At 52.0% G+C, this 26,777-nt stretch overlaps 1 protein-coding gene across 25 annotated transcripts in view; it reads left to right on the forward strand.

Annotated features, from left to right (window-relative positions):
* NCOR2 (nuclear receptor corepressor 2) overlaps nucleotides 1–26,777 on the forward strand; it is a 276,099-nt gene that overhangs the window by 152,365 nt on the left and 96,957 nt on the right. For 17 of the 25 annotated variants that reach the window (XM_025197842.1, XM_025197845.1, XM_025197875.1 and 14 more), the window contains exons 10-14: nucleotides 2,790–2,977; nucleotides 4,426–4,519; nucleotides 7,378–7,556; nucleotides 12,858–12,912; nucleotides 14,920–15,018. In XM_025197842.1, coding sequence (XP_025053627.1) covers nucleotides 2,790–2,977; nucleotides 4,426–4,519; nucleotides 7,378–7,556; nucleotides 12,858–12,912; nucleotides 14,920–15,018 — 615 coding nt within the window. The remainder of the gene's footprint in view (nucleotides 1–2,789; nucleotides 2,978–4,425; nucleotides 4,520–7,377; nucleotides 7,557–12,857; nucleotides 12,913–14,919; nucleotides 15,019–26,777) is intronic. The other 8 variants (XM_025197854.1, XM_025197946.1, XM_025197952.1 and 5 more) reach the window with 4 other exon arrangements.

Consider the following 26,777-nt stretch of genomic DNA (forward strand, 5'->3'; position numbering starts at 1 on the left):
TCGATGATCTTCCGAGGTCCCTTCCAGCCCTCATGTCTATGAACTCATCGGTAGCACCTGGGGCTGCTCGCAACGGTGCGGTGACAGCCGGGCCTGTCCTCGTGCTTGCACGCTTGTTCTTCCGCACGTGCCTTGAGATGTGCAGTTGGCTCGCTCTGCAGCAAGACCTACCCCACTATACGTTTGTGTCCCGCAAGGCGAGGAAAAATGCCTCCCAGAAGTGAGATGGCAGAGGCCTGCCAGCCATTGCTTGAGCTCTGGGTTGGGCGGAGGATGCTGAAGCAAGAGTCTCAGCCAGTCACTTAGGGCCTGACTCCATCTTTACTGCACCGCTGGATTAGCTCCAAGTGGTGAGGTGGTGCTGGGACTGGGGACAGCAGTGCATTCACTGAGACCTCAGTGGGTGAAATGCCTTGAAGACTGAAAGCAGTCTGCAGGAGATGACCGTGCTAATTATTTGGGGGGGGTGGGGGGGAGGCTTCCTCCACCCTAGCCATCACAAACATCCTATTTCCCTCTGCTCTAAATTTAAACAGCGCAGTTCTGGGGCTTCCTCCTCGTGTTATCAGAAGCACCCAAAGAAGCGGGCCGCAGTTCTGTAAATACTGTTGGCTTTGTCCTTCCTCTGTGTGCGTGTGCATGCTCTCCACAGGGCATGGAAGCCTGCCAGCACCTAATGCTGACGCTTTAATTTGCTTTTTCACATCGTAGAAGATCAACTCCGCTCTTGGAGGGATGGCTCTGGTGTTCTGTTGGGTTTTTTTTCCTCTTTCTCGTTGTTCCCCCCTCTTTCCGATTTAGACGTGCTGCAGCGAGGAAAGGTCAGGAAAAGGAGCCATAAAAGCTTTGCAGAGCTGGCCAGGTTTTTGGTGCGAGTCAGTTTGGTAGCAACGTTTGCTGAGATGCTCTGACCTGCCCCCGGGAGAAACCCAGCCATTCCACGCTGCCTCTCCGTTCGCAGCAAGCTTGTGCTGCAGAGGAGCGCTCTGCAGGCACCTGGGCACGGCCCTTCTCCAGCTGGGTTTTATACGGAGGGGACTGTACTTGGGGTGATATTTTTCATGTTAAGTGAAAGAGAATGCACCAGTTTTTGAGCGTTAGCTATAGCGGAGCTGGAATATTTTGCCTCTGCTTCCTTCTCAGCCTTGTCTGTTTAGGCTAGAGGAAATTTAAGCTGGAGATTTGCACTGTCAGGGTGGTCAAGCGTTGGAAAAGGCTGCCCAGAAAGCCCGTGGGATCTCCATCTCTGGAAGTTTTCAAGAGCGGATTAGACCAGCACTCGGCCAGGATGGCTTCATCAGGGGTTATCCTGCCATGAACCGAGGGCCAGACTTGGTGATTTTCTCCTTTCCTATGATCCTGAGTCCTTACCTATTTAGATTGTAAGCTCTTCGGAGCAGAGGCTCTTTCTCAAGGTGGTTGAAGGCAGCAGGAACTTTTTTCCATTGACATCAGAGGACTGTGGGATGTGTTTATACAGGCTTGCCCAAGGCAATGGGCCTCCTGTCTCACCAGGGGCCTCTGGGTGCCACTTTAATGCAAGGGAGTGACAATGCTAACCATCCACTGGGACTGCAGTGCATGCCACAGCTGGTTTTAATAAAGCCACTGGGGTGGCAGCGTGTGCCAGGGGTTGGCTTTTCGTCTGCCTCGTAAAACAGTAAAATAAAACCCACTCGCCTCTTCCATTGACTTCAGTCACAAGTGCTAGCCCCTGTATGAAAGCAGGAGTGATGGGGTGTAGGGCTGGATTTTGAGGAGCTCCTGTGGTCCTGGACAAATACTGGCATGGATATAAAGAACTGTGTATTTGTCTCTGGTACTTGCACGCTCTGAGCACCTCCCAAACTCTAATGCCGTGACCCTCGTACCACCCTGTAAGGGAGAGCAGGGCTTCGAGCTGTGTGACCGGTCTTAGGAACCCAGCCCGGGTTGCCCAAATCATAACCCGAGTCCCCTACCGCCAAGTCTCTTCTTTTGGTGCTCGTGTAGCATGGCACACCGAGCACGCTGGCTCCCGGCCTCACTCTCCTTTCTCACATGCCCGTATAAATCGGGAGTAACTCCAGTGCGCTCTGTAAATTGACAGTGGGGTAAAACTGATGAAAAATTGGAGCCAGGAGAGGAGGAAGCAAGGAGGAGCCCCGGGGCCTTGAGAACGAGGTCCAGCCCTGGTCAGTGGGACAGGAGGGGCGGTGGAGAGGTGCACATGTTCTCCTTGGTTTGGAGGTGACCAGATGCAGCTGGGTGAAGGTGACTGAAGGCAGGAGGAAACGTGGGCACACATCTGCAGGAAAACATGTGGCTCAATGGTTAGAGTGGGGGCCTGGAAAGCCCTTCCTGCCCCTGTGTATACTGCCTCTTTGTGACCTTGGGCCAACTAGGAGCCCTTTTGTGCGCTTAATCTGCCTTATCTGGAAACCAGCCTGTGCTTATCTGGCTCCGTGGGGGCTTTGATTAATGAATAGCATAAAGGGCTTGGAGATGCTCAGATGCAAAGTCCCACTCTGGTGCGAGTGGATCCTGGGCAGAGAGGAAACCTTTCTTCCCTCCAAAGAGGAAATGCTTTCCACCGAGAGCACTGAACCTCATCCTGTCCTTTCTCTCTGGTCTCCGGCCCTGCGTGGCATGTAAGCATCCTAACCCACCCCGTTCTGTTCTGCAAGGCACGACTCATCCCCTCCGTCTCCCCCCCCCAGCGATGCAGGGAAGGCCTGGTGGGGCTGCTCGGTGAGGAGGGGGTGGGGGGCACTTTTTTTCTGACCTCCCGCTCCCCTGTGCCCTTTCAGGAACAAAAGTTTTGCCAGCGCTACGACCAGCTGATGGAAGCCTGGGAAAAGAAAGTGGAGCGCATAGAGAACAACCCCCGGCGCCGCGCCAAGGAGAGCAAAGTGCGCGAGTACTATGAGAAGCAGTTCCCGGAGATCCGGAAGCAGCGGGAACTGCAAGAGCGCATGCAGAGGTTAGAGGATAAGCGGTAGGAAAGGGCTGAGCCCCGTAGCGGCCAGCCTTTCTCTTTCCTCTGTACAGGGTCCGGGCTTTAAGGGCGGGTTTAAATTCCCATTTGGGGAAACGAGCCCCTTTCTCCTTCCCCCCCTAATGAGATAGCTGTCGGGTACGTGAACGACAGAGCCCAATGAGCAAATAGCTTGGTTGCTCTCTCCCCGTGGGGGCTCGGCGTAGCTCAGACCAAAGACGAGGATAAGGAATGCTAAGAATCCCGATTCCTGTCTTCCCGGCCTGCCTGATTTCCCGGTTGACCACGGGGTAGCTCCTTGCTCCAAGCACCTGCTGGGGCCGTGTCTACCCTGCCCCACCCCAGTCGGCCCAGCTCAGTACAGACAGCCTCACAGCGAGTTAATTATGTCGATGGTTAAAGGCCGTTCTCCTCTCGCTGCAAAACTCCCTGTCTCCAGCCCCTTCTTATTTAAACCAGATGGCGGTTGGCTTGAGATGCCGCCACAAGTCAGGACCCAAGCCATGTTGTGGGACGCTGCCAGGTTCCCCCGCCACCTTTGGGGCGAGCGGAGCTGGTGCTTCCCAATGCTCTGCCCAGCAGCCTCCTTCTCTGTGACTTGTTTCTAACTTAAAAGGCAGGGAAGGGGGCAACCAGATGTTTTAGACCCCAAATGAAGATGTTTTCTGTTTAGTAAGGCCGTAACGATCTGGTATTCACAGTTTTCACGATGTTTCCTATTTTGGTTGTCAAAATGCCTTTGTCTGGACTGAAACTCTCCCCAGCAACGACTTTATTTTTAATTGCACCTAAAGATTTCTTTCGGTGTAAACGGTTCCCAGTAGGCTTTGCAACCCAAAGGCAGTGGCACCAGATGGAGGGGACAAAAGGGACCTTAGTTTATGCCAGAGTCGGAATGAAGATGCAGGCAGCTGGTGGGAGATTTTAACCCATCCGTCAAGGTCGACGGTCCTGGGGGTGGGAGGTGACACGGGTAAGGGGCTGGCTTGGTGTTCGCTCATTGTAGGACTTGATGCTGCCCGTGTTTGTGACCAGTAAGCCCAGCTAGTCCCATTGCAGTTAGTGGAGCTGTATGTGGCATGGAGCACTACACCCACTAGCGTCTTGGGGTTTGCAGTCTTTTAACTCGAGTCAGTCCTGTGTTCTTGTGATGCTGAAGTTTGGGGTCCATCATGCTGCCCATGTGGTGCAGGTGTTTTTTTTGAAGGTAGGGGACATCATTGGAGAGGCTTTGTAGCCAGACCGCTCTGAGAGGCTTGTGCCCCTCACCTGATGCCTCCCCCTCCCCCTGCCTTTCAAAGTGGCCTCTGTTTACTGTTGTGACTGTCCCTCCATTCAGCAGGGCTGGCTCCCCTTTCAAATGCAAGTAGTCACCATCAGTGTGCGAGGCAGGGTGCCAAGTACAAAATGCAGCTTGCCGTTTTCAGTTTCTCGCTGCCATTTCCCAGCAGGGTAGGACAGAGGGGCAGCGGTCTCTCCATGTCGGCTGCGCGCAGCGAACACGAGGTGTCGGAAATTATTGACGGGCTCTCGGAGCAAGAGGTGAGACCCGAGCACCGTTCCTCCTTCCCTCTCTCCCCTGCATGTCCCCTCCACCCCCCCGGTTCCCTTTCCCTTTGGGGCCGTCTGTAGTCGCAGCAGGCCCTGCCAGTGGAACTTGAATACCAGCGCCAGGTTCAATTTAAAGACCAAGCTGTGGTCAGTATACGTTGCTGTGGGTGCAATAACACAGGTTTCTGGGCTATTTTTTAATAGCAACCATGGTTTTGCACAGGGATTCCCATTAAATGAGTGGCTTGTATCTTAGCGAGCCATGTCGCCTTTCTGCGAGAGCTCTGTTCATCCTCAAAACACCCCGCAGACGTTGGCGTCTCTCGGATCTTGTTTCATGAGGGTTGCTCTGGCTTGCCACTGATGGCAGACTGTATTGAATAGACTCAGGGTTGGGAGGGAAGAGCAATAGAGGTGATTGCTGTGCGTGCAGGACATTACGCTCCCTGCCCTTGGCTAGAGGGAATGGGCTGGTCCTCAGTTGCAGAGTCAATCGAGAGTATCCCTCGCAGCTGTAGTGAGAAGCTTCACCATTTCATAGGGTGTAAGGCTAGAGAGGGACCACCAGAGCATCTGTTGTGACCTGCATATTGCAGGCCATTGAGTCTCACCCAGGTATCTTTCTGTGGACCCAAAAATCTCTTCCCAGAGGAGAGTGTAAGACGGTCCTTGCAGCCACTCGCCTTTGTGCAGCGTTTAAGGCAGGGAAGCAGTCCCGTCACACACTCGCCATTCAGCACAGCGTTCCTCCTGAGGAGAGACTAGGGGTGGAAAGTGCAACGTGTGCATTTCTGCCACCACCAAGCAGGAGATGTGAACTCAGTGCCCTGCCTTGGTGGCGGTCCTGCTGCGTTACTTGTGTTAACAGCCTCACTGCCGCACCGTGCTTCTGCTCACTGCATTTTGCTCACATTTTACAGGTCCGCTTTGGTCAGGATCCAACCCATATCGCAGTGAGAACTGGCTTTTGCCTCTCACCATGCAAGAACCTCCCTTTAGCTTTTGGAGTAATGCTTTTAGGGGAGATACTGCCACCCTGAGGCTTTGTATCAGGGTTCGAGGCTGTGGTGAACCCAACCGTTGTGGCCAGATGTAAGGCCGGGTGCTGTGCCGTGGACCGCTGAATGCTCTTTGCCTGGCACTTGCTCCTGGAACCATATCTCCTTCCATGTCAGGCTATGGTATTTAGGCCTCATTTGAACAGTGGAGCAGGGAGGTCCTGTGCAGAGTCAGACCACCACTAGGCTGGCCGTTCTCTATTCTGTTATAGGTTTGACATCTTCAAAGGTATTAACTCCCCGTGACACATCTAGATCAGAACATGGCCACCCACAGTGGAGCTTCCTTGACCCATAATCAACTAGGGTCAGATTAGGAGACCCTTGCTCACCTTGGGTAGGTGTCTTCCCTCATGACAAGCAGCACTGGAGCCCACCGGGCCTACTCATGAATTAAAAAGCAAGAGGGAGACATCAGAACCTGCCTGAGAGAGGGGGAGAAATGCCACGAGGCCGAGAGAGTCTTTCACTGATGTTGTTGGAGGGCTGGTGTTTGTACTCAGTGGCTACTCAATGGTACTCAGCACCCAATGGGTCTTGCCTAGATAATAGCCCTGGAAAACTCCACACGTGACGGCGTTGTGTGAGCGTGATCATGTCATTTCTGCCATTGTGTGTCATGCAAAATGCAAGGAATCAGAATTGTGGGTAGGGGTGACATCTTTTATTAGGCCACTGAGATATTTGCCCCAAAATTGCAAAACACGCGACACACGTACAACGCAATTGGCCGATCCAGGAAAAATAGAACGGGAATCAAAACGCGTGGAAGAGGTGATCTCTTTTATTAGACCAACTAGATATTTGCAAACAAATGGTTTTATTTATTTGCAAGCTTTTGGGCACGCTTGCCCTTCGTCAGGCATAGGAGAGAGCAGAGATTGTAACAGTTCTCCCAGGTAGAAATGAAAATTCCTATGGATGAAAGGGGAAGTTTTGTAACCTCTACCCTCTCCTGTGCCTGATGAAGGGCAAGTGTACCCGAAAGCTTGCAAATACATAAAACGCTTCGTTTTGCAAATATCTAGTCGGTCTAATAAAAGATATCACCTCTTCCACGTGTTTTGATTCCTTTTGCCTGTAGACCACTACGGCTGCAACCTGGATACATGAAAAATGCAGTGCATGCCTGTAAATGCAGGGCAGCAGTACCACATGGAAATCAGCCCCGTTTGGTAGCCCATGCAGAACAAGCTCAGGGATTTAGCTTAGTATGCTAAAGCAGTCATCTCTTGGTGCATTCAGTTCAGTTTCAAACCCAATAGCAAAGAGGAAAGAATAGGAGAACAATGTTAGGAAGCCCTCCCCCAAAACGTATCCCTGAGATGCGAGGGGAGGCAGACGCCTCCTCCGCACTCTGCATTCAGCAAAGCGGCACTCGGACCGGGGCTCTCGGGGAACTGGGCCCGCCTTCGCTTGCACCCTGGGATTGGAGCTGCCCTTGTGATTTTATTTGCAAAGCCAACCTCCCGCCGCAGCGGGTTAGCGAGCCTTAAGGCTCCCTGGGGTTTTGCTCGTCTCTCCTCACTGCTGTGGCTCGGTTTCCTAGGGTCAGGCGGTGCGTCTGAGAAGCCTTTTGCTTCCAAGTGGAAGATGAATGGTTTCCCATCTGACGGCGAGAGCTGCCTTCAGCATTTAATTTACAATTACTCCAGCAGTAAAGCTGTCTTGCCTTGGCCTATGAATTCTCCTCTTCTTCCCTCTCTTGCCCTTTTCCTGGGAACATCTGTGCCTTGCAGTTGTCCCACGGGCTCCACAGTGCTGACAAGGTGTTCTCTGCTTTCCCCGCAGAACCTGGAGAAGCAGATGCGCCAGCTCGCCGTCATCCCCCCCATGCTGTACGATGCCGACCAGCAGCGCATTAAATTCATCAACATGAACGGCCTCATGGACGACCCCATGAAGGTCTACAAAGACCGGCAAGTGATGAACATGTGGAGTGAGCAGGAGAAGGAAACCTTCCGGGAAAAGTGAGTAGAACGAAGACGCTTCTTACAGTTTCAAGTGGAAATCACGGGGTAACAACTCTGGGGCTGGGCGCTGAAGTGCTTAGACAGGCTGGTTGTGGTGAACAGCGGTAGCCCAGGGTCCTTTGCTGTGGCAGCCGGGTTCCCTGCTGTAGCTCAAATGGCTGCTGTGCTGTAGGAGGCAAAGACTGGTGACTCAAGTGAATCCACGGACAGCTCCGTCTGTCCGTGCCAGGAAAAGTGAATAAGCTGAGTTTAGCAAAAGGGACGTGGGCAGGGCTGAGAAGTGTGTCCGGGTAGCTGGGATGAGGGTTTGGCTTTGCAAAACATGAGCGCACAAAACACTGGAGATGCTGCACGTGAGAATGGAAAAATCTCTGGGCTAGGTGGCACGGTCAGTGGACGTGCCTCGTGTTTGGTCCTGGGCATAGGGGTGTGAAACGGGTCCTCAGTGTATGCAAGACAAGGTTTTCTCACATTGGCAGACAGCCTCTGGGCCGATCTCGGGCAGAGGCAGCTGGCCAGCGATTGAGGAAGTTCAGTCATAACTTAGAAACTTACTCCCAGACCCAGGGATAGGACTGGCCACCCCCTTCCCAGCCCCCTGGATTGTTTAAGTCCCCTTTTTTTAACTCTGATCTTTCCTTACTGAAGTTACCCCCTCCCTTCTTGTGGTCATGAGACTCAATAATAAGCCCAGGTTGTCATGATGGGTCAGCGTGGATTTCGCAGAGGTAAAATTAAATTGTTGAGACGCAAAGAGTCAGTGCCCTGTCTGTAATTAGCACGTGAACGTGGACAGTTTCAGGGCTGGCACACCCTCACCACAGCCCCTTCGCACACGGTCTGGGCACCTGTCCTCTTGGAAATCTGCTCTTTCTGTTAGGAAAAACAATTCATTTCATGCTTTCACGTAGCTCATTAAACGGGCCGGGTTAAGGGAAGGTCAGCGAAACACGATACTTGGTGCCTTGCACGTTTATCCTGCTAACACCAGGTTACCGTCCTGTTGGGCACCGCGTGCTTTGCAGTTGTCTAGGGAGACTCCTGGGACTCGGATTGTCAGACTAATCTGTCCAGACACCCACGGGTTTCATCTTCCAGTTGCCTTCCACTGCACTCCTCCCTTATAGCTCTGGCCTTGTCGCAGAGCTTACCTAGCTGGCAGCTGCCGTCCCCTGCAGGTACCTGCTCCATGTTTCCACGTTGGATCTTCTCTTCTCAGGCCAAGCTTTGGTTGGGACAACTTCTGTCTAAGGAGAGCTACAGGTGCCCTTTTGGGGAATTCGGACCTGCTTCTCCGATTCCGATCTCCGGCAGGGAGAGGGCCATCAGCCCACAGCTCTGGGGCCACTTTCTGCCAGGAAGGCCACAGAGGTTATTTTTGGTCAGGTTTCCATTATTTCCAAAAGGCGGTTTGAAAAATGCAGTTTCTCCAGCTTCCTTTGGCAGCAACAGATAGCTCAAGGTTTAATGGCCGCGGTCCCAACAGGCAGTAATTTAGACCAGGGCTGTACAGTTGGCAGCCCACGGGCTGCGTGTGGCCTGCAAGGGGTTACATTATGGCCTGCAAGGCTTATTGGCACGGCTTTGAAACTTGGGGGATGAATGCAGTCCCTGCCAGCTGCCACATTCAGGGCCTTGGGTCATTGCAGGCAACTGCGGTTGGCAGCCGGAAAAAGAGAGATGAGCATCAGCGACATCCGCCCCTTGCGTTCCAGAGCCTCTGTGCCGTCAGCGGTGCTTTGCCCAGCTCACGGGGCAAAATGAGTTGGACAGCCCCGCTTTGGTGCTTATCTGCCCCTCACTGAAGTGGAAACTACAGCGAACACTTTTCCGGATGAGACTATTTGTGAGACACCTGGTCTCTCCCAGCTTTATCTGTGCCAGGCGTGCCTTTGAGGGAACTTCTTCACGCTGGTTACTCCTGCTGGCAGCTGAAACAAAACACTTGCAGATGCACAAAAGCCCTTTGTGATGACCTTGGTTTGGTTATTTATTACTCTGGTGACTTTTTAGCTGTTTTAAAAATATCTGACATGCTCTCAGACCTGCAAGTATTGCTCTGCCATGGTGAACAGGGTAATTACTCGCGCTTCGATGTAAGGAACACCCAGTGGGTCTTGCCTTGATAATAACCCTGGAAAACTCCACGCGTGACCGCATTGTGTGAGCACAATCGTTTCATTTCTGCCATTGTGTGCCATGCAAAATGCAAGGAATCTGAATTCTGGGTAGGGGTGACATCTTTTATTAAACCACCAAGATATTTGCCCCAGAATTGCAAAACACATTGCACACGTACAACGCAATTTAAAGGCATCCGCAAATGGTTGCTTAACCAAACTTCAGTCTGTAACGCTCTCCCAACCCCATGGAAACTAACTGGGATCCTTCCCCTTCAACCCGCTCAGCCCCAGTCCCCATCACAGCAGTTAGAAATAGCCCTTTCAGTCTTGAAGCTAAGCAAATTTAACCAAATAAACGCCCAGCTCAAGAGAGATTACCATGGGGTTCAAGCTTCATCCTGCCTTCTTTTTTCAGGCTTTGAATATGTCCCCAAATTGGCCATGTGCTGCCATTAGCAGTAAGGTGTTCTCCGTTATTTTGCACGGTGGCAGCATCCAGAAGGCCCAGCTAAGGACTGGGACTTGGTACTCAGCCTTGCACATGAACATCATTGAAAGGTTTGAAAGGTAGCCCCTGCGCAGGCTGAGAGCGTGACCCAGGCTGGTGACAATAAGGTTTTCTTTGAAAGTACAGCTTGTCCCTGGCAAGAGAAGTACCTCTGAGCACTAGGAGCCTGGCGAACCCTGACTTTGAAAGGCACGTTGTTGTTTGCATTGCTGTGCTCTGAATGTGCCAGTGTCATGCATATTTATAAAACCGCAGTAAAACCACATTCCTTGATCAGCCATTTATTTGTGCCGTGTACTACATGACAGCCAGGCTTCAGCGCTGTGATGTGAGCCCGCTTTCTGAGAGAATCTCTGTTTCTCCTTCTGGGTTTTGGTTTTTTTTTTTCCTTTTTGTTTTTTTTGGGGTTTTTTTTTTTTTTTGTTTTTGTTTTTTCTTGTTTAATCATGTGCCACAGAACAGCTCTCCAGAGTGTGGCATTAAATTTGTATAGATTCACACTTCAAGGCACTTTATGTAACAAAGCTGGCAGCTGCAAATGGGTGAAGTTTAAAGGTGTCTTTCTTGTAAGCTCCAGAGATGTGTGTTCCCACTGATCCACTCTCCTTGTTCACTGCCTCCCACGTTCCCAGTGCCCTGGTGGCATTTGCTTTCCACCCCCAAAAAGCTGTGTGCCGGCTGCAGCTCTGACCACATTTCAGTCTGCTGCTGCTGAAGCTGCTTCTAGGGACTCGGGGCAGTTGGAGCCCAACGATAACCTCACTTGGGTGCGTGTGGGTCAGGAGTAACTCCAGGGATGTCAACGTTGTCCCAGGTGTCAAGCTGGTGCAGAGGAGATGAGAATCGGGGGCTGAGTCTTGCACCTGCATTGGTCTAGGAATGCCCCTGGGAGTTCAGCAAGTTGCACAGTGGTGGGAAGAGATGCAGCCCGTCTCAGCTTGCTCCAGGCCTCTCAGGGAAGCAGTGACAGACCTGGGGCTTTGAGCCGCAGGCCTGTTCCACGCAGATGCTCAGCCCTTTGCATTCATGGGATGCAGCAGACTGCCCGTCTGTCTTGCTAGCGGGAGGTTTTCCGCAGGTTGTCAGCGAGTGTTCAGGTCCCGTGACTGTGTTCCCCGTAAAGGCTCTCGGGGCTGACTATGTCACGTTGGATCTTTAGAGCCACTTGCTCCGGGAGCAACACAGGCTTGGAAAGGGGGCATGTTTCTGCCAGGGCGAATCGTGCTGGACTTCTCTGAGCTGGATTCCTGTCCCAGTGCCCGAGGTGCCATGGGACTAAAGGATTGTATTTCAGCGCAGACTATCCAGAGCAAGGGAGAGCTCCGCAGCTGAGTTCACGTTCCTTTAAGGCACCTGCTGGCTTTTCCTTTGCAGCCTAGGGCTACGTTTAGGCCAGGCACTTTTTTTACCTTGCTGTACAGCCCCTTGTTAAAGGACATTGTGGTGAGAGGTTCCTTTTGCATCTGGAGGCAGCTTCCCCCTGTGGGAAACATGCGTGCCCAGAGCATCTGTTAGCTGCTCTCACTCGGGTACAGCCTGTGCCCACCAGATGCGGCTTCCTCAAAGGCACAGAAGCCCCGGACAACCTCCATAGTCCTCTTGTGCAACCACTCCTCATCCTGCGGCTCCCCCCTGACTGCCAGCTAACACATGGGACGAAGCTGTGCTTTCCATTTGGTGCTGTGCAGCTCAGCTACTCACTGTGCTGCCCTGAGCGAGCACCGAGAGCCAGGGTTTGGTAGAGGGGAGTGAAGACGCCTCTGTTCAGACAATTTTTTTAGCCAGCAGATTTTAACCATGTCATGGCCCAGTATAGATCCTGGTGTGAACCCTGGCTGTCGGCACCAGGGCACTGGCTCCCTTGCCTGGGCCATGTAAAGCTGAGGGGAAGTTGGCTGGTGACCCTTTGGCTTCTTTACTGAGACGTGTTTAATGTCTGGATGTCTCCTAGGAGCACGGGTTTCTATAAGGGCTTTCACGTCCCACTGTCTCTGTCGGTGCTGCAGTATCTTAGTTATGCCTGATGATTTCCCAGTAATTTGTCAGGACTCGTTGGAGAAACTTTTTAATTTTATTTGATTTTAACAGGGGACCCATTTGTTGCCTGTCTCCAGCTCCCGTGCTCTCTCTCATTTATTTGGCACTAAGCTAGAAGCAATCATGGTTTTCTGCCCCAGAGGGGCTGGCAAGACAGGAGGTAATTATTAGCCCTTGCTGGGATATGATATAACGGAGCGCCAGAGACAACTGTGCAGCGCTCTTGGCTTCAAGATGCTGAAGCTTCTTGTCATATTTCCCCTGCCCTCCCACTCCCTGCCCTGAAAATCCGGGGAATGGAAGCCGAAATATGAGGACCTCCCTCCCACCCTCTCCTCCTTCCAGCCAGCAGAACTTGAATGGGCTAAATTTAAGGTCTGGTCTTTCTGGGAAGCCGTCTCAGCAGGACAAATAAATATTTTCTCAAACCAGTTCGAGCCAATGAGCCGCTTGAGAAAGTCGGCCCCCCTGTTCCTCTCGGACTTCAGGCTCTGCGAGGCTGGCTGTGCCAGCGCAGAGGGTACGGAGGCAGCCGCAGCGGCAGGGCTTGGGATCGGAAAGGCAAACATGGAGAAGCAGCGGAGACGCCTCCCGGCACCCCCTCTAACCCTCCCTGTCTCGCTCTTGTAGGTTCATGCAGCATCCAAAGAATTTTGGGCTGATCGCTTCATTTCTGGACAGGAAGGTAAGTCTGCACACTTGGATACCAAGTGACTTGTCTGTCTGCCGTCTTCCATTCTCCAGCACCTTCCCTTGCAACATGTTCAGCTGCTCCAGAGCGTCTTTCCTAAAGGACTCGGAGTCCATTCATAACCTGTATACCTGTGGCCCGATGGGAAAGCAGCCAGGAGGGACAGGGGACAGGGAGCGGTAGATAACTACTGACAAGGCTGCAGCTAATTGGAAGAGTCATTACTGGCCCAGGCAAACCCTTGTTTCTGAGAAGTGCTTTGGGACCACCGTGTATGTAGAGGGCATACAAGGCCACTGTTTGCTATGGTCTTGTCCAGAAGACCCCACGCAACATGGTCTTGGATGGGGGTGGAAAGAAGAGGGGCTCCGTGAGCTCGAACGGGTTGGGAGCTCGGGTTCTTGGGACGTTTGCATGTTGCACGCCTGCTGCTTTGGTGTCTCAGCCACCCCCTGCTCAATCTGCAGCAGTTGCTTTTCTTTACGTAGGCATCTCCCTTCAGCTAGATGGCCACATCTCAGGACGAAACAGAAATTGTCCTGTTTAGCGCGTGGTACTGAAGCAGGGTGCCCTGTCTCAGCCAGCAGATGAGTACATTCATCGAGGAGCTGCTCTGACTGACAATCCCCAGCCCCAATAATTGGATGAATAGAAGAGGTGTCTTGAAACATCACCCCCAAATATAGCAGCTCTTTTGTCTCACTCCAGGGCAAGCCAGGCTATCTGCTCAGTAGTGGGGCAGCTAAGGAGGGGATGCTGCTGTAACGAGAGCAGCTACTTAGCATCACGGTTGTCTGAAAAGCAAACCCAGTTCTGACTGCAGGAGCCTCTTCAGTGGCTGTCAAGTAGATTTTCAGCTTGAGCCAATTGACTCCAGCAGGAGAGACTGTTTGGGAATAACAGGCTGGAAAGCTCAGCCGTCTGTCCTAAGCAGCAGATGAATGGCAGGCCCATGGAAGAAGAGGCTTCTAGGAACCTGGCGAACCACATGGCTTGTGAATCTCGCTACAGCCTTTCCAGTTCTTCCGTAGCCGTGAAGCTGAGAGTACTGGGACTTGGATGGTACCAAGCTATAACATGGCTCCCTGTTTGTATAAAGCAAGCTGTCATTAGAGTGGTGAATGCATCCATTATCCTGTTGTGATGGCAGTCAGAGAGAGACGCAAAGTGTGGCTCCAGATAATGAATTAATAGATCTTTAAATGGTGTCTTAAATAACCTAATAGTATAGCATGATCTTAGCTCTTGGCACAGCTGACTGAGTGTGTGCGTGTGCGCGTGCATGATCAGGACTGAAGAAAAGAAGCCAATTCATGCTCAGAATCTGTTTTATAGACACTTCTGTCCTCCCATGAATGTCCCACCCCATCCCCCTCCTAGCACCCGAACCCCCGACTCACAAGAAGCAGTTTACACCCCCTTCTTTCACTGCATTTAGTCACCAGCCCTTTCCGTCCAGGCTTTCATGCTGTATCTGGATCAGCTAGGAAGTGCCGGAAAGCTAGGAAGTCGTAACCATAACAGATATTTTGGTCTCCTGTACCTTTTGATGAGGGTGTTTTAAGCTTTTTTCCACCCACTTCTCTTCAGTTCCCTGTCCATGCCTGGGAAGTACTCTGCGGGAGGCATGCTGACAGGATGGGATCCCAGCTTGCCATGTAGAAGTTTGCTGGCTGTTTAGACGGAGTGGCTTGCTGCCAGGACCTGGTCATGTATGCCCCGTGCATGTATTTGGGCTTGACATCCACATTTGCTCTTTCCCATGGCTGAGAGCTCCACCTGCATTTCAGGCCATGTTTGGGCCACGCTGAGGTCTGGAGGGAAAGCCTCTTGGGATACACATGGGAGTTTCCTCTTGTGTAATCTCCCAACCAATGAAGGAAACCCGGCTGCATCAGGGCCACTTGCAAACGTAGCATGCATGCAGGCACACACCGTTCACATGGCAAGAACATGGGTGTCCAAAAGGCCGTGCACTTAAAGTCCCATGTCTCATTCCAGACGGTGGCGGACTGCGTCCTCTATTACTACCTGACAAAGAAGAATGAAAACTACAAGAATCTTGTGAGAAGAAATTACCGGCGGCGGGGGAAAAACCAGGTAAGAGAAGGGAAGCGGTGCACGAAGCTGTTTGTTCCTTGTGACCGAGGAACAGCAGGAATTAACATCACCTATAACACCCGTTATCCACAAGCCCCAGGTTAGGGTGATGCAGTGATACCACGATCTTTCCTATCTTTCCGAGTGAGCTGTCTGCAGTGAGGCCTTCCCACTTGGATGCCAGTGGAGGAACCAAAAAGCTATTCTGGGTGTTGAGAAGGACCCTGCAGACTGAAGGCCCTTTTCGCACAGAATAGATGCAGTCCAGGTAGAAGACACAGCCAGCCAGACTCATGTGAAGCCAGCCAGATTCATGACTCTGAGACTCCCAGCCCTCTTGGGTGAGGAGATTGGTTCAGTCTTTATGCAACATTTAGGAGTTTGGCCTCCCTGAGATGGCTGGCACCGTGCTGATGACGGCAGTGGTTTTGTGGTGATGTATGCTCAGACACGGCCGTTTGTTTCTGGGGAGGCAAGCTGAGCCCTCCAGCTTCATTTTCACATGGACACCCAAGAAGAGGTTTTGGGTGGCAGCAATTTACTCTTGGCTGTCAGCAGCACGTGGCCTGGCTTTGAACTGGTGATCAAGAAATCACATAGAAGGCTGGGTAGATGTTAATGTTGCTGCCGAGCTTTTCAGGACTGCCTAAAGGAGTCGACTGTCCAAAACTTAGGCAGCTCTGAGCATCTTGATCCACATTTTAGCCTAATAGAAACATGCTGGCAAATCCTGAACATCTGGGAACTTAGACTAATGGCAGGAGCAGTGAATGCAAAGGGAGGATCTCTCTAGATAACATGGTGAGTGGGATGGAAAAACTGGTTAATGTTGCACTTTCTTGCTCCATAACATCACTGACCTAAGCAGTTCATGATGATCCATTGCCATAAAAAGAAACACTTGTGCACAGATCCCGATTGGGAGATAGATAGCTCTGCTCCCATTGATTTCTGCAGTGTTATGGCATCAAAATACTTAGCACATGACAAATACCATGGACTGGACTCAATTTTCCCTTCTTTTTTTTTTTTTTTTTTCTCTTTTGAGAGGGATCAGTTAGAGATAAAAAAGCCCTATTAGATTATCCAGCCCATCTTCCTGCAAAAAGAGGGTGGTTCCCCCCAGTACATTTTTATAGTGTTTACCCTGGTCTGTTTTGTCCGATCACAGCAACTAGAACACGGGCCGCATTTGTTTCTTGTTAGTAGAGGAGACATGCAGCTAATTCTGGTCCCAGTGCTGAGCTGAGCAAGTAACAAGCAGGGGGTGAGAAGGTTTGCCATCCTCCTTGGCTTGGCGATGTTCCTTCTCACTGCCCGTGTGGCTGTATTTACTGGACTTGGAATATTGTATTTACACAATGTGCCTGGTTCCTGGGGGTCCCACAGCACTTGTTCAGTGTTAATGAATGGGGCTAGGCCTGATCAGGGGGAGGCACCTGTCTGGCATTTTGGAGTCTCATAAAGATGGGGTGTTTAGAATTGGAAGTGCTCCAAGACCTGCCCCAGCCTAGTAAAGTAAGCGGTGGGCATTTGTAAGGTGCCAAGGCTGCAGATGTTTCACTGCATAGATGGTGAAGACCAGGAATGCTATGGATTTAAAAGGAGAGAGGCTGTTTCACGAGGGGAGGGAGATAGCGAAGCCGTTACGAAGTCTCTTGAGCGCAAAGAGATCAAAAGCTGATTGTTACCTGTCGTCGGCATTGCTACACCAATTTACACCAGCTCGTGTGATCTGGCCCTGGGTTCCTGCCTGTGGGTGCTTAGAACTTGCCAGCGGATCTGCTTCACTCCTTTGCTGCCTTGGCTTTAGTGCACCATGTCAAGGCTGCGCCCGCTGCGATCCATCGGTAGGGTCCGGCCCTAAATCCAGACGTGATTCAACAGGTGAGGGTCAACAGACAGAGGGAAAGGGGAGTGGAAGCACAAGGGAGACCATAGGAAGAGCAAGAGGTGGTGTGGTAAGACTTAGCTCCTTGAAGAGAGCCACGTGGGTGGATCCGTCTACCAGCATGAGTCTTCATAGCACCCGAGCTTGAGGCATGTGTAACTCTTGAGTGTTGCATTGCAGTCATTTGTACCTGTTTCATCTGGGCCATAGTTCATCAGAGAGCTCGTCTGCAGGAGGAGTAGGCAAAGGGTTGGGTCAAAAGAGCGTTGTGGCTTGTTGGGCCAGTTTGGAAAAGGTATGCCATGTGCAGATGAGAATGTGAGCCAGGTTGGGCAGAGTCGAGACGTCCAGGGCAGTGCAAGAAGAGGCATCTAGGCAGGGCTGGGAGGGCGAGTTGTTTTGGGGTGTGATTTCCAAAGGCATCACCTGGAGTTAGTCATCTGCATCCCATTGAAATCCTGTGGGCGTCAGGCACGTGTTTCCTTCGCCTCTGTCGAGCCTTAAACTTGATGCCATGCCAAACCTTTGTGTGTGGGCTGTCCCAGGAAAACAACATGGGACCATGCTGCAAGCAGTGGTCTAATCAGGTGAGGTGTACAGGGACACCACCTCTCTCTTAGGAGCCATGGTTGGAGAGAGGGGAGAAGAGGGCTTCGAAGTGACTTGTTTGTAACTTGGGGCATCTCTTCAGCCTTTGCTATAATCACTGCAGTTGAAGTGTTGGCTTTGCCATTCAGGAGGAGGAATGGTAAAGACTTCACATGTCAGGAGCAGAGGCTTAATAGATTCTTTTTAAAGAACCGTATTTCTTTCAGAGCGTACAGCCAAACTCTTGATGGGAGTGAGGTAGTGATGCCTTTACAAAGTCCCACTAGCACGAACAGTTCAAAAGCTGGTGGTGTTTTTGTGTATCGTCCTGTACTGGAAAAGTTGGTCTCCCTTGCTTTTAATGGGTGCTGCGGGGTTAAGGGAGGCTTGGCGATAAGTATGTGTGGAAACGAGTTGCTCAAGACTGTCATTGTGGCCTACTTATTAAAATGATAATAATAATAATAAAAAAAAAATCCCATAGCAGCTTGGCTGATTGTCCCCTGGCAAAGGAGACTACTCATAAAGCTGCTACTTATTGCTGTGCATCTCCTGCCAAGATCAGGGGCTTCGTGTGATCGAGTTTCTGTGCAGGTCATAATAGCCAGGGCCCAGCTTTCTAGTTTCAGAACAGGTTCTCACCAAACAGTTCCTTTTTCCTAAATTGAAAGAATGAAAGGCGGGCAGATTTGCTGTATTGTCGTGTGTGCACTCGCACACCCACCGGCTTTCCTGACACACTGATCCCCTTTGCAAAATAACTCGGGTCAGAAACCACACTGCAGCACACCGCCACCTGCATCCTCGTGAGGATAATTTGTAACCTTGAAAGTCCAGTCTTAGCATCCTAGCACTGGAGAGCAAGCAAGCATAAACTTAATTACATGCTCACCATTTTCCACCTTTCCAGACACAGAAGCTTCCAATCTAGCCCCTGTACTGTGCTCCAACTTAAAAAAAAAAATAGATGCAACATACAGTGCCCTTACCAAAGCAGAAACGGTCAAGCTTGGCTGAAGTTTTACGTGCTGTTATGGACATACCTACACCAGAAACACACAGGTGGTCTCCCTGGGTGGGATCGGGATGCATATGCTTTCCAGGCCTTGTGAGGAGTGTGTGGCAGGAATGACTGCTCGTCATACGGTTAAGCGGATTTGAGCCTGGACAGGCATTGCATCAGGCCGTGTCTGCACAGGAAAATTATCCAGCCTGGCTGTAGTGGAATAACTCTTGAGCTGTAGCTATTCTGGGAGACAAGTGACTTTGTTTTGGAATTATTGCTCCAGGCGGAGCGTTTCTCCCCAGCAACGTTGCTCCGGTCCTGGACGGAGTGCCCACACGGGGGAGTTATCTAGCTCAGTCACCGTTTCTCAGATCTGCTTATCCGTTTCCCCTCGTGGAGGAGCCTGAAGTCAAAAGCATCCCTCTGAAATGCACAGCCACAAAGCAGGCGCGAGTGCGGCGCCGTGTCACGCCGGGCAGAGTCACGGATTGACTCAGCTGCTGAGTGAGCCCGGGGAAGGCGAGCCCCTGGCACTAATCCTCGCCCCACTGCGAGATGGAGGGGGAGGCACTGCTGAGCGAAGCTGTTAGGCCTGTGGTCAGCTTCACCGATCAGAGGCTAGATAAACCAACTGTCGATGGCTGGGATGATTCAGAGGTGAATTAAGTAATCTGATTAAGTACGAAAACCCACGCGCTCCATTCCTGGCAGGCCCACAGGATATGCTGTCATGACTATCCCCCTCGGCGCTGCTGTCAGACGGCTCTCAGATATTCCACAGCAAAAGAGCTGCCTGCTCATTAGCTCTGCCGCTTTCGAGGATTCATCCTTCGCTCGAATGATGGAAAAGTGAGTGGCCCACCCCCTTTCCAGAGGGGAATGGGGGGGTCTTTTCCCAAGGCTAGTGGTGCTGGAGCTGACACGGGCCAACAGATAAAGCTGGAAACCTGGCAAAGGGCTTCCAGGGATGTTCTTTGCCAGCTGGAGGACCATGTTTCCAGACCCACCCTGCCCTCTTGCCAGAACCAAAATCTAGTTATTGGTACTGATAGCTGTCCCTGGCCTGCGGGAAAGCTATTTCGTGTCCCCTGTAGCCGCTCAACAGTAATGCAAATGGCCAACACGAGGTCTGACTTTATTAGCAAGCCATGTATGTCTTCGCATAAACGCTGCCGCCAGCTTTCTAGCCACGGCTCTGTTACATACAGGTAGCAGAGCCTCGCCAGACCTGCTACTGGATTGTCATATATATAACAATATATGACAATATATATATATATATAGCCTCGCCAGACCTGCTACTGGATTGTCATTATATATATATGGCTGGTTGGGAGTTCGTCTCTGTACCAGTTTCGGTTCTTGCCCCTCTGTACAAATCGCTGCCTGTACCTTGCAAAAATGATTCTCAAAGGTGCCCTGCGGCAAACTTTGTCCTGCAAAGTGCTCAGGTGTTTTGCTGAGCAGGTGTAGGTTCAAACCCTTGCTTGAGTGCCTTCTTGAATGACCTGTAACTAGTAGTGCTACCTGCAAGACAAGCACTTGGGTGGACAAAACAAACCTGGAGGACTGGCTCGGTATTAGGAGCTTGGACACTGGGGTAGTGGAAGCCATTTTAAGCACCAAGATAAACGTGGTGTTTGACCCCCTGGGTTTTGTGTCACAGTCCTCAGCCTGGGAGCTCCCATTGCAAGAGGAGACACTCAGCAGATTTCAGGATTGGATCCGAGGCGACCTCACTTTCCATAGAGTCAGCATCCCCTCTCCCACAGGAGAGCTGTGCTGGAGGCATACGGCCACAGGCAATTCCTGCTTGGATCCAAGCTTTGTCATAGCCACAAAAGAGCCAGTTTTTAAATTACCACTTGTCACCCGAGTTCTTTCTCATGGAAAGCAGCATGCTTCCGGCAAAGGGGAGAGGTCGCAGTGCGCCATTAGTTCTTAAATAGAAATCCCCCTCGAGGATTCGACTTGGAAACCGACGGCACAACGTGGCTCCGACCTTTTGAGACGAGCGGTTTTTGGTAGCAAAATCTTTGTTTCTTGGAAATGCCTCTGCAGGGCCTTTTCTTCAGCGCGAGGCTTACTCAGCCTGTCACCAAGGGAAATTGTGAGCGTTTCTTTTTCTCTTCCAGTAAGGACAGAACTCTCGATTTTGCAAATGAAAAGCTCCACTTCGAAATCGTCAAAATTCCTCCCCGTCACGCAGCAGCTCGGGTGTAGAGCACCTCACACTTCGCTTGCAAAGTCCTGCAACGCTTTGTTTTCCAACAGGCTTTTGCAATGGTCTGGATAGCCCATGGGTCTGATGCACTCCCCTCCCCGCCTGGCAGAGGTCCCACTAGGATGGGACAGAAGTGTGCTGCAGGGCTTTTGAGTGAAGCCTCCCCTTCTGCTGAAAGCATTATGCCACAGGAGACTTTAGGTCCAGCATCCTGGACAGCAAGTCAGCTGCACTCGGGCTTCACTTGTATCTGGGGAGGGAGAGCAGGGAAGTGGTTTGAGCCCTAACTTAGGACTTGGGGTCAGTCCCCTGCTCTCCTGCAGGGCAAGTTGCTTTGCCCCTCTGTCTTAGTGGGGGACCCTGCACTTGCATTTCTCTACCCCACAGGGATGAGTGATGGTCACATGAGGACGAATGGGTTGAAGAAGACATGGTCACGGTGGCTGTATAAGTACCTGCAACAGGCAGTGCCGACTGCGATGCTGTATTCTCCAAGGTGGCTTTAGGTACTAGGCACACATCTTTGTGTGCCTGCATGGGAGCCACGGGCAGCGCGTGCCGCAGCACTTCTGTTTGAAGAGAAGCATTCAAACACCTTGCATCAAACCCGGGTGGGAATTCAGTCGAACGTCTCCGCTGGGCTTCCAGCCACTCTGAAGTGCAGGAGGCTTGCCCTCCAGGCTCCGTTTCTCCGAGCAGGCGTGCCAATACGCGCTCCCTCCCCAGTCTGTTCGCACCACAGCTTCTCTCGGTCCCAAGCACCCCTCAGGCGTTTCAAAGAAAGGAATAAAATAAAAATAACGCCATAAACACATTCCCATAATCCCAGTCACATTTTTCTAGCAATTAAATAAGAACTCTGCGGCCATATTTGGGAAAAGAATCGAGCCGGAGCACGGAAGAATTCCATGTTTGCTCCGCGGGGCTGTTTATTTCCAAGCAAGTTGTCGGCAGCGTAAATGTAGCTGCAAAACCCAGAGGGTCCTGGTGAGGAGCGGTTTGAGAAGAGGTATTGTTCTGACCCAGGCAGAGAACTAGCAGCTTTTTCTTTCTGCACTAGTGCTTTGAACATGCAGCCGAGACAGTCGGGCACTTCCACATAGTTCAGTTATGCCTGTGATAAAGCCTCTTAAAAGCGTAGTGACAAGCTCCCTGCCCATTCGCACCTGCATGCAGGCTCCTGTTTATCCAGCAGCAGCCCATGCATGCTCTAAGGGTACGTTCCTGCTAGCCTCTACTCATGCGAGTAGCTCTTTTGACTTTAAAACCCAGCGGGGATTGTTCCAGTTGAGGTCATCAGCCCTTCAGGGAGGAAGATGAGCCCCTACACTCAGGTCGTGGGTAACTAGAGGAGAGATCACAGTCCTAGGTGTAGTGTCATATCTGTGTTCTGATGCTGTGGCTAATTAGATGCGAGACACAGCACTGGGACAAGAAGAAGGGTAAAGGTTGCGGCTATGTTGCTGCTTAAAGCAGTTGATACTGGAAATCCCAGCAAGAATACCAGGGCTTCCTACCAGGTGTGTAGTTTGTGGATGAATGCAGGTCTTCCGCCCTCAGAGCTGTGGACCCCAGCACCTTTGGCCAGCGATCCTTTCCTAAGCGGGGGAGTTGCCAGGCATAGCTCTGCAGGCAGAGATGAACAGCGCCTTGTGATATGGAGAGAACGATAAAGCAAACTCCAGGGAGAGAAAGGCACTTTGTGAGTGGGACAGCAAGGGGGGCTTGCTCTCCTCTTCACTTATTCAGCCTGTTACTACCAACTCTTCACACCCCATCTGTTCCCTTCTGAATCGAAAGCAGCAGCCATCCAGGAAAGGAACATTCCCTCTTGGGGAAGGGCCCCGTACAGCTTGAGAGGGATCCAGCAGACAGGGCCGCGTAGAAATCACTCTGAAACCCTTACCAGTTTTAATACAATTGTCGATGGGACTGTACCAGTGACTCCTTTGTACACACGCCAGCGTGACAGCCTTCAGTGATCCCAGACAGGGAGTGCCAGGGGGCAAAGGGAGTTCCTTCCTTCCACTCGTTACCCCATCTTTTTAACTCCTGTAGAGTTCGGTACCAGCGGTGTAGGTTTCTATTCAATTCTCCTGGCCAGTATTGCTCCATATTGCTTTTGTCGCTAGCACCTCTCAGTGGAATCGGGCCGGTCGGTCCCTTGCTGCGCGGGCGGCTGCGCGGTTGGGATTTTCTGGCACGCGCTTGCTTTTCCCCGTAGCTTCAGAACCAAGCCCTCTGATTTCAGCTTCCAGGCTGAGGCCAGGGCCACGAGTAACTCGAGCTCCCGGTAGCTGTGTCCCGTGCTGTTTGGGGTGGACGCGTGTTTTGATTTGAGGTTTCTCCCAGGAGCGGAGGGTGCCACTTGTGGTAAGAGGGATCGAGGCTCTGCAGCCCGTGGGTGGCACAGAGGACTGAAACGCTCCATCCCTGGAAGCGGCAGACTCGAGGGCTGGGGAGCCAGCGACACGATAAGTATATATTTAAAAAGCCCCAGTCACTGATCCTATTCTCTATATCCAGCCCATCTCCGAGGGCTGCTCTGTGACTGCTGGCCTGGCAGATGCTCGGGGGGGCTGTTTGTAGGGCCTGCGTGACAGCAAGTCATAGCGGCACACGTGTCTCTGACCTCTGGGATGTTTTGCGGCGGGGTCTTGCCTCCAGATTGCTTAAAAGGAGGAGAATGGCAGGTAGGCGCCCCAAGGTTGGATTCACCTCCTCTCCCTGCATACAAGTGCCCTCCCAGGAATGGTAACTGGAATTGTTAGAGACAAGAGATGTGCTTGCTGTTTGGCACTGGAGCAAGGCATGCTGCATTCGCTGGCCCCTAACTGGGGTAGACGATGCCTTTTCTGCAGCCCAGAACAGGTAGGAGCTGCCTCCTGGAAGCAGGAGTACTGGAAAGTACTGGAGCATCCGCAGAGAGCATCAGCCTTTGCTGCATCGTCACAGAGGTGTATCCAGAGAAGAGAGGGAAGGCACCACAGCCCTTCGCTGGCTCCACTTGGGCTGTACGAGTTGGTGACCCCTGGGCCCACGGCCAGCCCTGATCCCACACGGACGGACCTGCGCCGAGTCCCGCTGGGGTCAGTGGGGAGAGCAGGGTGGCTGGCCGACGAACTATCTCGCACCCATATAGGCCTATACATATGAGGCCCCAGTGCTGCCTCCCCCGACCGCCATTGGAAGCTCGTGTCGAGAAGGCATGCAGAACCCCACCCTTCCTGGGGCTCCCTGCATCGCCATGATTTCCCCCTTGGTTTAGCTCATCTTTGCGCTGTTTTTAATTTGCAAGTCCCCGGTTGCACACAGTGACCTTGGCCTGAGCCTGTTTCGCTGGCGGATGCCAACGGAAAACATAATAAATGCCATTTTCCTGAAGTCACCCGAAGGCAAATCCAATCTGGCTGCGCGTGGGGAGAAATGCTGTCCGCTGATAGAGCTGTCACGTGAAATGGGGGTGAGGGAGAAGCGTGCTCCCTGGTCAGTTGGAGCCCTTTTAGAAATCGCTGTCAAAACAAATTTGGTTGGAAAGTGATACCATCTCCGAGGTTTCGACGATGTCACCGCAATGCCAGGGAGAGCATGCAAGAGACCCATGGCAATGTTTGTAAAATCCTTGCTATTAATACTAGGGAATATATCAAAACCTCCCTGCCATGAGTGCCTTGGAATGACTTGGAGAGGTAACGAAACACGTTCGCGTGGCTTGCGGCTTTTATTCTAGGCGTGCCTTGCTCAGCACCCAGCAGGAGTTTAATATCTTCTTCATTGTCAAACAGGGAGTCAGAGGGGGTCTCATCTTCCTATGATGAATTTGTGCAAGTGGCTAAATGAGCTCATGGCTCTGGGATCTGTTGAGATCCCCTTAATAGTCGTGATATAGGATCCTCCAGCTAAGGGCTAAGGAATGTTACAGTCACCGGTGAATTGAGCCTCCTAACCCGTCATGCGAGAGAGAGGAATTTATTATCCCCAGCCAACAGATGGGGCAGAGAGAGTGGAAAAGGTTTAGCTTCATCCCGCATAGGTCAAGCCTGCAAAACATGAGACGGTGCCCTCGGGGTCAGGGTAGAAACTGAGGCGGGCTCACCGTTCTCCCATGGAGAATCCAGGAAAGAGGATGGACTGGAAAAGCCACAGGCACCCTGGGCAGGGCTGGATTGGGATTGGGGGAGAGAGGATGCTCTGACGAAAATTCAAGCAGGGAAAAATGCTTCTCGTAAGTACTGGGACCTCTCCCTCCCACTCTCCGTTTCCCAAGCAGTCCTGCCCAGCGGGGACCAGTGGTAGGGGCTGCAGTGGAAAGATCAGATATGCAAATCAGCCTCTCATTTACAAACAAATTAGTGCTGCCCGGTGGGAGTTGGAGGAGGGGGGCTGGAGGCATTGGTGGTGATCTCTGCGTGGGTTTTGCATTTACCTCTCCCCTGTCCGTGGTGCACACTCCTCATTCTAGATCTCATTTTCCCTTCGTCCCTCTCGAACCTACTGTCTCTCTCTCAGCTACAAATCGCTGCCCTTGGGATGACGGGCAGCTCTGGGTGGGATGCCAAAAGGGCCCCGGGAGATAGGGAGCTGCCTTGGTTTGAGGCATGCAACCGGTCAGTTGGCAGGGGCGCAGGGGAGTGTTATCTGTTGTAATGGGAATTGTGGGCTTTTGAATGTGGTTTAAGATGTGTGATGGAAAGTTTATGACAGAGGATTTATATAGATAACTCTCTCTCTCTAGATATAGATATATATGTATATCTATACATCTATAGATATATAGAAATATATTTTAATTTTAAAAAAAGTAGCAGATCAGATGACTCGGATCAAGTGTAGGGAGCACCTGAGTCCCAAGACCTCCAGGCTTGGCCTGCATGTAGGATGCCTGCCAATGGATCTGGGAGTATCTGAAGTCCCAGGGTGAGAGTCCGGGATGGAGGATGCTCGCCGGTTGTAGCGCCGCATGTGGGGTTTAGAACGACTGAGTTCTGCCTGCTCAGTCCATTCAGGTTTTGGAGTGATTGAGATCTGATCAGTCGGTGTGATTTGGAACTGATGTGACTAATTTGACCTGGAACATACACACACACACATATATATATATATATAAAAAATATGTCGTAGGTTGTGATCCCCCTTTTCTCTCTGCTGTGGGGCTGTCGCAGGCGCTTGGTAGACTTGAAGCAGGGTGAGATGCGACTCCCAGGTTAGTCCTTATGTCCTCTGCGCTCCATGATGGGGGCGAGGGGCAAGGTTTACCCTCTCCATGGAGCCTCTGCTGCTACGAGGCCTCCAGTGCTGGGTCAGAAGGCTGCATTCGCTGTTGGCAGAGCACAGCGCAGCTATCTGTTGGCGTCCCGGCTTCCACCTGCACCCCACCGGCTCTCCAGGGTCAGATGGCATAGGCCCAGCTTGCATTGAAGATGGAGGGAGAGACCTGCTTCAGTGGGTAGAGAAGGTGAGGGGGGGAATAATCTTCCAGAGACGATTGAGGAGAAGGTTCATCTCCAAGGGGGGAGATGCGGTGAGGATCCACGCGGGCCAAGTGGGGAGAGGAGGAGGGTGTCCCTGCTGGCAGGAGCTGTGGAGGTGAGTTTTGCCCCCGCCGCGCGGACAGGTGAACAAGGCAAGCCTGAGCCCAGCGCAGAGAAAGCTGCTGTGGCTTTTGAGGGCTCCACGCCGCCGCGGAGTGAGTGCTTCCCTCGTAGGGATGGTGCCAGAGGCCTCCCTTCGGTGGTTAAACGCGCCACCCCCTCCAGGCACCGCGGTCCCTGCAAATCGCCGAGGGCTGTCCCGGCACTCTGTCGGGGCCTCGCGTTTCCACCCGCGGAGGACCGGGGAGGGGAGGCAGGAACACAGCAGCTCTCTTGAGGGGGCTGGAAGTTTGGAAAATAAATAGCAATGCACCGTAGGTTAAGCTTGGCATCCCCGGAGATTAATCACCCAGGCTGCAGCCAGCACTGGGAGCTCCGGTGACGAGAACTGTGGTTTATAGATCATGATTCATCGACTCAGAGCGACCGTGTTATTCCAGCAGATTGCAAAATCGGAAG

This window comes from Alligator sinensis, unplaced genomic scaffold, assembly GCF_000455745.1.
Source record: "Alligator sinensis unplaced genomic scaffold, ASM45574v1 scaffold628_2, whole genome shotgun sequence".
NCBI lineage: Eukaryota > Metazoa > Chordata > Crocodylia > Alligatoridae > Alligator > Alligator sinensis.